This window comes from Erpetoichthys calabaricus, chromosome 3 (assembly GCF_900747795.2).
Source record: "Erpetoichthys calabaricus chromosome 3, fErpCal1.3, whole genome shotgun sequence".
Classification (NCBI taxonomy): Eukaryota; Metazoa; Chordata; class Cladistia; order Polypteriformes; family Polypteridae; genus Erpetoichthys; species Erpetoichthys calabaricus.
The window spans coordinates 42,604,678-42,615,173 of record NC_041396.2 but is presented as its reverse complement, the minus strand read 5'-3'; the positions used below and the strand labels follow the sequence as shown (position 1 = coordinate 42,615,173).

Here is a 10,496-nt window from a genome sequence, read left to right as displayed (position 1 = left end):
GCGGGTTGGAAAATGGATGGATGGATGGACAATACTGATAGGGCAGCACGGTGGCGCAGTGGTAGCGTTGCCGCCACGCTGTAAGGAGACCTGGGTTTGTTTCCCGGGTCCTCCCTGTGTGGAGTTTGCATGTTCTCCCCGTGTCTGTGTGGGTTTCCTCCCACAGTCCAAAGACATGCAGGTTAGGTGCATTGGCGATCCTAAATTGTCCCTAGTATGTGCTTGGTGTGTGGGTGTGTGTCCTGCCCAGGGTTTGTTCCTGCCTTGTGCCCTGCTGATTAACTCCAGCAGACCCCCGTGACCCTGTGTTAGGATATAGCGGGTTGGATAATGAATGACTGACTGACTGACAATACTGATAACATTTTCAGTCCACATAATTCTACCAAAACTCTTTTGTTTTATTGAATAATAATTAGCTTTCCTGGTAAAGGTTTTCTATCCTTTGAAAGGTTTCCTTTAAAGTAAAACTGAACTAAGTGCAGGTAATGGTGTAAATGACAAGAGTCCTAAAAAGGCACAGCTCAATCTGTATGCACACTCATTAAATGGCTGCTTTAAATACACACTGTAAAACAAAAAAAATCTATTTCTCCAATTTTATGTTAATTAATTTCTGTGCATGCAAATTTTCAGATTTAATAAAGGCTTCATTTTAGATAGGGAACTGATTAAAAAATTCAAAGGGAGGAAAGAAAAACTAGAAATTATGACTACAAAGCAGAGCTTTATTACCATACTTTCTCACCTTTCAGCCTAGCATAAAGGACCAAAGACAATTTTACAAGTGCTGCACAGCAGAAATTGAAGTAATTCCATTCATCATTAAACAGGTTTTTCCTTACTGATTTTACTGGCACATTTCATGGAAAGTTTACCTCAATGGTATAATGCAACATACTTAATATTTAAATACCAGTCTTGTTGTCTCGCTGACATACACACACATGCAGTTTACATGTGCACGCTCAAAGCCCATGCTGATGGCTCTACTAACAGGGTGGATAGCATGACCCCAACACAAACTCTGCAAACACATTTTGATTGAGAGTGTCAGGCTGAGATTCTCTTAACAGGTCAGTATCTCAACACAAAGGTCTCTCTAAAATTAATGGCCAGCATTGTTTGGTTTTTACAGAATCAGTACTTAACCTCCAGCGTAGTTATTACAGTGTAAAGATCTGGCCTCATATCATATTCTATTAATGCTTTACACACAATGTGAACGGCTGTTCCATTTTACAGAGCTGTGCAGCTTTACTTTACATTCAAGTCACTTTATTGCTATATAACGCACTTCCATTTACAAGGTCAGGGCGCTGCACAAGTTTACAAATTAGCACTTCACTCTCCATCTGCTATTCTTGGTGGTTCAGGGTGGTGGTTGCAAAGTGCACAGGTGGATAGTCAAGGTCATCCCTTCCTGAAATTCCCAGGTGCTTACAGATCAGAGGAAAGATAAGCATTCATATACAATAAAATGTTTTTTGTTTTATTCTCAAGTGTAGTTGCATTTTATTGCATATTTTAACTATATTAATTAATGTGCAATTAGAAATTTGGTACTGTTAAGATCTACGATGCAACAATTATACAATCTTCAACAAGAAATATTGCAATATTCACATAAATTTGTGTATAATTTTTATAATAAGCCCCACAAAGGACCTAAATATAAATAAATAAATGAATGAAAAAAACGGCTAAGACTAGCTGGCAAAAGAGACAAGAAACATATAGTTCAGGCTTACACCAGTTTCATCCTTACTCATCCTAATAGTGGGCACTCAACAATGTGCCATAGAGCATATAAAAATATTGATACCTCTGGCAGATGACATCCACCACAAGCATCCCTCTATCCAAAATAAGCTCGTCTCCTTCATGAGTTGGTTGCAGTGAGCTCCCATCTATCTTAACATCACAGAAAGCAACACTAGGCACAGCGTCAGTCCACCGCTTTGTACATTTACATTTGCAACAATTGTATTTTTGTGCATTTTGTTTCTGGCAGATATTTGATCATGTATTTACCTTTTATGATAATTTAGTGAATTTCTATTAATGACATAATCAAAATGTAATTTTGAGCTTCTGGTGTGAATACACCTAAGCCTGTGTTTTTAAGAACAGAATTCTAGTTGTAAGCAATGCTCTTGATCTTTTACTACACCTTTTAGGCACTACCAATGCAGGTTTATTATACTTGCATATACAATATATATACATAATGCATTTTATACAGGATATTAAGATTTGGCACTTTGTTACACATGAGTGGCCTTTTTCTGTTTATAGTGATTCACAGTCATGATCTACTTTTATTAATATCCATCCATCCATTTTCCAAACCGCTGAATCCGAACACAGGGTCACGGGGGTCTGCTGGAGCCGATCCCAGCCAACACAGGGCACAAGGCAGAAAACAATCCTGGGCAGGGTGCCAACCCACCGCAGGACACACACAAACACACCCACACACCAAGCACACACTAGGGCCAATTTAGAATCGCCAATCCACCTAACCTGCATGTCTTTGGACTGTGGGAGGAAACCGGAGCGCCCGGAGGAAACCCACGCAGACACGGGGAGAACATGCAAACTCCATGCAGGGAGGACCCGGGAATCGAACCCAGGTCCCCAGATCTCCCAACTGCGAGGCAGCAGCGCTACCCACTGCGCCATAGTGCCGCCACTTTTATTAATATAATTTTGTTAATTTCATATTTAAAAAAAAAAAGTACACACACAGAAAGTAATATAGTCTGCTTCATTTATCTATGTCTATACTCTAAAAGTACACTTTCACTCCATACTTGGATGCTTTTTCATTAATTTAACTTTTGACTTTAACGGGTTAAATTTGTGTGTGTGCTACTGTATGTGTGCAACAGTTTTCCGTTTTGATGCCACACCTACCTGGAAATGGAGCAGTCAGTTCTTTGGCCTAAAGGCAAAGACAAAAATGCACAAAAGTCAGGCAGGGCTCCAAGGGGAGGAAACGAAAACAGCTGCACTGCAGGCTTTGTCTGAATCCCGCCCTTGACGACCCCACCCACCCCCCACCAAAAACAATCCTCTTTCAGGCTAAACCCCTGGTTGCCTGGTATCCTTCCTGCTTGCTTGCCAGACAAGAGCATGGGCGGCCCAAAAGTGTGTGCTACAAAACAATAGGATCCTGCTATCCATGATCAGCATTCCTGTCTCAAAGTAGTGGGGCAGCGGATGTCCCAACATGGGGAAACTGCTATAGTTAAAGATTATTATTTTAAAATTAAACAATAAGGCTGAGGAGAAAAAGCAAAATGCCAACTCGAGTACTGACATATAATGCTAGTTTTATGGAAATCTGCAGTTACTATGCCCGCTCAAGCTTATGTGACCTGCATGCTTATTCTACCTAATGAGGAGTAGACAGAAAACAGCAATTGAATGAAGGAGCCCAGGACATACACAACAGGCATTTATTCAATGGGTTGTGTGTCCATAGACAATTCCAATAAGCAGAAGCAAGCCCTACATCAAGGCCATAACAATCAGAAAAGTGACTAACAGGAACAGAGATTTAAATGGTTATGAGACTGGACAGCAGAGTAGTCTGGCTGACACTGCCCAAGGGTACTTTTTAGTAACACTGCAACTGCAGCACCATCTAGCAGTCAACCATGAAGATCATTTCTGGGTCAGACGTCTGGAATGGACATGTGCAATAGTGCTAATGAAGGGTGAAACCTTAGTAGAGAGACTCCAGAAGTGACCAGTCTCTGCCCTATTTCACCACAGTGTCCATAGCAATATCAGTCCTGGGATACAGCAAACCTTATTCTCTGATCTCTTCATTGAGACATATCATAGGATTGCCAATGAGGACTGTGAAATTTCCAAAGATTTGGGGCATAACTTAAAACAGTGAAAGAATAAAAATCTTAAAACGGTTTTGCTGAATTAAGCATTTCAAGTGAGACATGGAGAGATTTAGGAATAGACTGAAAGTACGAGGACTGTTACGGCATCACACACACAAAGCTAGGCCTGTTCCAAAAAAAAAAAAAAAAAGGAAAAATTCTTACTTTCCCCAAGGGTCTTCTGGATCAGGTCATGCTTGGCCTGAAGCTTGGTGATTAGGTTTCTGCCTTCGAGATATTCCTTCAGCTTCTGTACAATTAGAAGAGGGAGTAAAAAGAGTTATAAAAATGATGCTGCTGCTTAAAAAGAAAGCTAATATACCAGTCAGCTTTTACTTCACACAAACTTTTCATGACACCTTTTAATACACAGAACACAGTCACTGTTACACAGTATGTTTAAGTGATAATAATGCAATGTCAAAGTAATTTTAAAAATATAAACTGACCTAATTTTACATTACACCACACATTTTATAGCAACTGGCACTATTATGTGAGAAGTATACCACAACTTACCTACAGAAAAACAGAAAGGTAAAGTGACTTAATAAAAAAGAGTGAGGTGGCAGTGTGATATGAACTGGAGATCCTCTCACTTCCACAACAACAACAATGTATTGGCTCCTAGACAATTTAAAAACTTCACACACATAAATTAGAAGATGGAGATGGAAACGTGTTAGATTCAAAGGGGTTTTGTGTGAAAGTGAACTGAAAAACACAACCACATTTTCACACCTCAAATACAGAAAATTAACACTTCAGAGAAACTGCTCACCATTGCACAAAACCTGTATTCTGATCTACTGGCAGCTAGATACCAAGGTGTCATATAATTTCTGTGAGGCATTCATTAAGAGTTATGAAGACTGAATATGGATGGGGTATTCATGAGTAGACATATTAACTAGTGATTTTATGATTTCTTCCTTTACTCAAAAATTATAAGCCAGAGCATGAAATGGCACAGCCAGGCTTCCATTTCATATAAACTGGAATAATGTAAGTGTTTACAGCTGTCACAACTAAAATACATTAAATATTGAAATGATAACTTCACAGTTGATCATTGGTATTATTTATGGGATGTCTTTATCCAAACTGACTTACAGAAATTAGCAATTCATTACCTGTTTTCAAACCTGTAATCCGGTTAAGATCCATGGAGATTGTAAACACTGGAATCAAGGCAGGGACCAGCCCTGGACAGAGTGGTAGCTCAGTAAAGCTCTCACTAAAACACTCGCTCATGAGGGATCAATTTTAAAATAGAGCACAAGGTTAGAACTGTAGACATGACAGTCAAGATGAAAAAAACCCTCAGCTCAATAACGGCTAAGCGATTCAGTGGAGTTTTACAGCCTGAATGGGAGCAGAAGAGTTATGGCACAGCACATTAGTGTAGTAGAAGGGTACAAAGATAAGCAAACAAGAGTATTTATCTGAAGTGTTTACAGGATTTATCAGATATTGTTAGAAACTACACACAAGATATTAATGTAAGAGTAGGCAAACTAACCTCAAAACTTTGTTGGATCATGTGACAACCGTACAACACACTAGCCATTTCCACACAAGAAATTCTTAGAGTATACAGGTAGTGGAAAGTCATAATTTTTCAGCAATATGCCAATACATACCCGTTCAAAGTGAACAAGTAATACTGTTACTGACTTGGTCACTTCACAACAAATCCATCCATCCACCCATCCATTATCCAACCCGCTATTATCCTAACACAGGGTCACAGGGGTCTGCTGGAACCAATCCCAGCCAGCACAGGGCACAAGGCAGAAACAAATCCTGGGCAGGGCGCCAGCCCACCGCAGGGCACACACACACTCTAGGAACAATTTAGGATTGCCAATGCGCCTAACCTGCATGTCTTTGGACTGTGGGAGGAAACCCACGCAGACACGGGGAGAACATGCAAACTCCATGCAGGGAGGACCTGAGAAGCGAACCCACGTCTCCTTACTGCAAGGCAGCAGCGCTACCACTGCGCCACCCTTCACAAAAAATGCCACATGTATAACCACACTGTTTTAAAGCAAAGATTTCAATACAAAATTACACTCTTAAATGAAAGCATTAAAAGCTACAGAACCACCAGTATTATATTTAGTAATATCTGCTATAGCAAACGTTTAAAATAACAAATACCACAAAGGCTCCATCAATTTGAATCATGCAGAAGGTTTGTTCAATGGTAACAAGAAATGCAAGAAAAAAGTGAAATATTAAAAATGATAATGAGAACAACTTTGAAATACAAGCCCACTAAAGTAAAAATAGTGGGAGAAAACAGATGGGTAATGAGACCAGTCACCCAATCAGATGCACCATTTGTTTCTTCATTGCACAAGAACAGTCAAAGTCAGCAATGGTTCAAGACTACGGCTCAGCTGTTTGTGTGCATTCTATAGAGATTTGACAGCGTAGTTCAACGGGCTCTGCAGCAACTTAAGTGGCTGAAAGTACATTTGTGTAAAGAGCATATTCTTCACTAAATGTCTTAATTCTTTCTACTAGGATCCAACCCTTCATTGAAATCTCAGACTTGACTTATTTGTGTCATGAAAAAATGAGGATGCACCTCTCTTAGCCTAACGTTCAGATGAGATATAAGTAGTAGAAGGGTGTTGTACCATGTTAGGCATTATGGATGCATTGAGAAGTGAAGCAAAGTGACACCTTTTATTGGCTAATTGAACAGATTATAATTTGCAAGCTTTTGAGGTCGCACAGGCCCCTTCTTCAGGCTAGCTGCCTCGAAAGCTTGAATATTGTAATCTGTTCAGTTTGTCAATAAAAGCTGTCACTTTGCTTCACTGCTCATTGCAGATCAGATGTAAGGACTTCTACAAACTGAATCAAACAGGAGACCAAGCTAGCTTGAGTTACAATGTTATCATGATCAAATGCTTCTTAATTTAAAGGTGTCATGGCATTAATTTAGAGGCAAGATCTAATGCAACAGGTAGTACAAAAGATACAAAGGCAAAATGCAAAGTAGAGAGTAAATGAGCAACAGAATGGAAACATACAGCCTTGGACATTAATCCGATTCAATTTCATGTATGTGTTGCTTTGGTAGTTTCTTGTTTATATTTATATAAAAAGTAATAATGCAATAGAAGAAATGCAGCTACCACGAAACCAAATTTTTGAATTGATTGCCATTGTATGCATTTTTTAATAATTGAACCAGTAAAACAAAGCACTGGTCAAGTTTCTTAGAAAGACTAGCCAGATTGACCTAATGTCTAAAGCCTTGCCTGTTCAGTGTCTACCTCTGAATTACTGTGTGTCCTAGTAGGAGTCCCAGCACCAAGGCTCCATGAAAGACATTAAAATATATAAACAACTGGACTGCTGGAAACATTACCTTGGACAAAAATATTACCTAAAAAAATAAATGCAAATATATAGACACCTTTGTGTATCTCAATTTCTGCGGAGGCCACATCTATATTTGTGAACAGATATTACCTGAACACTTACAATAACTCCATTTTTTCAATGTAGAGCACACTTGCCAGACATGGCCGTAATGTAAAATATCAGGAAGGACGTCCTGAATACAATGCACAAACCTGAGCAGAAGAGAGTAGATGCTGGAAATGTTAGCTTACCCAATGACACTTTGTAGTACTATGTGAATACGTAAATAACTACAAATCATAATTATTCTCTACTCTGAGGAAGCTTCATAATTGTCACTCTGCACAACTGAAACACCTGTTTCAGCCACCATTCAAGCAATCACAATTTAAAACCACCACTAACAATATGTACCATCACAAGGCAGACAATAAGGCAAACAAGACGATATGAAACTAAAATTTACATGATAAAATGAATAGTACCTTTCACATGTGATGCAAGAAAGAGGAATGTAATGGTCACAACTAGAAGGATCTTGTAAAAAGCCAGAGTTCAAAACAGAGAAGAACGCACCATGGGAAACTAGAGATGCTACAGTATAGTATAGCATGATCGAGTCAATGTAGTAGCATTGTAACATGTACAGTGAGGTTAGTGTCTGAAGGAGGCTACATAACAAATTACCAACAAATGACACATTACGAACACAATTACCCAGTTCTGTTATTTGGAATATTTCTCCAGTCCTCCATTTATCACATAGAAGAGATGCAACATCCCAGCACATTAATAGCTTTGAGTGTGGCATGTAAAAGGAAATACATATTTAAAAGGCAATGAAAATGTCAAAGAAAGCAGGAATGTTTTTTTGCTCTGTACTGCATAAAAATGTATGAATAAGTAGAAGAGGAACACTACCACAGAAATGCTGCTCAGGGCATCCTAGCATCGTATCCGCCTTTCATGAAGTGTCAGGAAACAAGAGAGTGGCAAACAATATAATGCTCAGCTATGACAGCGCAAGGTGGAAAGCGATCTTCATCTTGACATTAACTGGCATTAAGGCTGAGCTGTCTAGTTTAATCTGTGTGTGGGTGGCAGTGGTGAAGGAAAGGTGGAGTTTTGGGTAGTAGTGAGACTAAGGTCCTAAAATGAATGGAACAAAAACACAGAATCCATGGAATAATGATTACTAATGCTGTTGTACATTCAATTTTGTATTTTTATGAAAGAACATCATGTTATTCAGTGGTCCCATACAAAAGTAACTAGCAAAAAACACTGATAAAGGACCATCACAAAAATTGAAGCTCATTCTGCTGTATTAAGAGGGTTGTTGACAAATTTAGGCTTATAAATTCTTATTCAAATGCAGATTTATTAGCATAAGAATGGATTTTGCATTTGCAAAGAATTAATATAATGAGCATACTGTGAAAGAAGAACTCTAAGCAGCTGGAGAAATGCTGAGGAGATCTGACAATCAGGGGTGGTGCATTTATTACATGTAAAAAAAAAAATTAATTAAAAAAAAATAGAAATAATAGAAAGGGTCATACATAGAAGAACACAAACCAAATACTGCTGCCCTGTTGTACAACGGAAGGGTCTTCTCAAGTAGCTGACCTCTCTGTCCAGTGGACTTATCTGCCAACTTGTCTCCCTTCTATATAACTCTAGACTTATCATGCTCCAGGCTTGATGTGGCTGTTAAGGTCAGAGTTGGCCCTCACCTTCTACTGACCCCACTGTGCCTCCAGCCCTAAACCCAGAGTACACTTCAAAAGCACTCGGCTTTGCCTTGCGTTCTTCCTCTTCTTTTCTTTTTCTTTCCCTCTCCCACCCCCAGGCCAGGAAATTTCTGCTGATGAGGTATCTGCTAGCATTCAGAGGTCAGTCTTCCTCCATGGCCTTTCACACTCACCAAGTAATGAGTTTAAAGCACCCCCTGTGTAGTAACCTTGGGTAATCTCCACAGGTTCCTCCCAGGTTATTATTTCTCTCTTTCATTCCGAACTTTTATCTAATCAACGGAACAAGGAGCCAATGCTTATAATGGCAGCAACTAGTGCAAGGCAGTTACCAGCGCGGACAGGGTGTTAGTGAATTGCAGGGCACAATTAAAGACAGGCCAGTTTATGGAGTATAATAAACCTAACGCTGTAGTCTTTACAATTTGGGTGGCAAGATAATTAATACCATACAGAGGGAATGTCACCATAGAAAGTTGGGTGAATTTATACAAAAATCCTTATTGATGTTTAAAATAAATATACATAAATCTAGGAATGATAACAATCATCACCTCAGGGGAAAGCTGTTCAACAAATAACCGAGATTCAGTCTATTAATAATTCATTATTCTGTAAGGATACCTTCTATCTATCCACTTTCAGTACAAAATTACTGGTAACCACAATCTCTCTTGGCAAAATCCTGGACATCATACCAGTTTAGTGAAGGGCACACTCATTTTCACCAGCATTTAAATGGGTAATTTAACCCAATAGTAACATCTTAGGGAAGTGGAAATAAACTGGAGTGTCTGCATGAAAAATGCATGCAGCCGCAAGGATAATTCCATTCTGACTATGACTAAGTTAGGGTTTTATTCTCCAGGGCTTCCCATGTGACCAATGATGACTCCACTAATCAAACTCTAATGAATTAATTAATTGTGTAGTCCAATGCACGGTTTTGAAATCCAAAGCCAATCCTCACAGAAGAGGGTGCAAAAAAATTAAACCTCTCTTTAACAGGATGCCAGTCCACTGCAGGGCATTAGCATACACATCCACACACACTCCAGGCCAAATCCATCCATCCGTTATTCAACCCGCTATATCCTAACTACAGGGTCATGGGGATCTGCTGGAGCCAATCCCAGCCAACACAGGGTGCAAGGCAGGAAACAAACCCCGGGCAGGGCGCCAGTCCACCACAGGGTGCACACACACACACACACACACACACACACACACACAACAGGGACAATTTAGAATCGCCAATGCACCTAACAGGCATGTCTTTGGACTGTGGGAGGAAACCCACGCAGACATGGGGAGAACATGCAAACTCCACACGGGGAGGACCCAGGAAGCGAACCCAGGTCCCTTAACTGTGAGGGAGCAGCGCTACCCACTGCACCACCGTGCCACCCCACGCCAAATCAGAGTGAATAATTCATCTATAATGCACATC

General features: G+C 39.7%; 1 protein-coding gene across 5 annotated transcripts in view; it reads right to left on the bottom strand.

The window, feature by feature from the left end:
- The window catches only part of srgap2 (SLIT-ROBO Rho GTPase activating protein 2), a 196,114-nt gene that overhangs the window by 27,348 nt on the left and 158,270 nt on the right, over positions 1–10,496 (bottom strand). For all 5 annotated transcript variants that reach the window (XM_028796687.2, XM_028796690.2, XM_028796685.2 and 2 more), the window contains exons 11-12: positions 4,071–4,155; positions 2,920–2,947 (exon numbers count right to left, since the gene is read on the bottom strand). In XM_028796687.2, the coding sequence (XP_028652520.2) occupies positions 2,920–2,947; positions 4,071–4,155 (113 nt within the window). The remainder of the gene's footprint in view (positions 1–2,919; positions 2,948–4,070; positions 4,156–10,496) is intronic.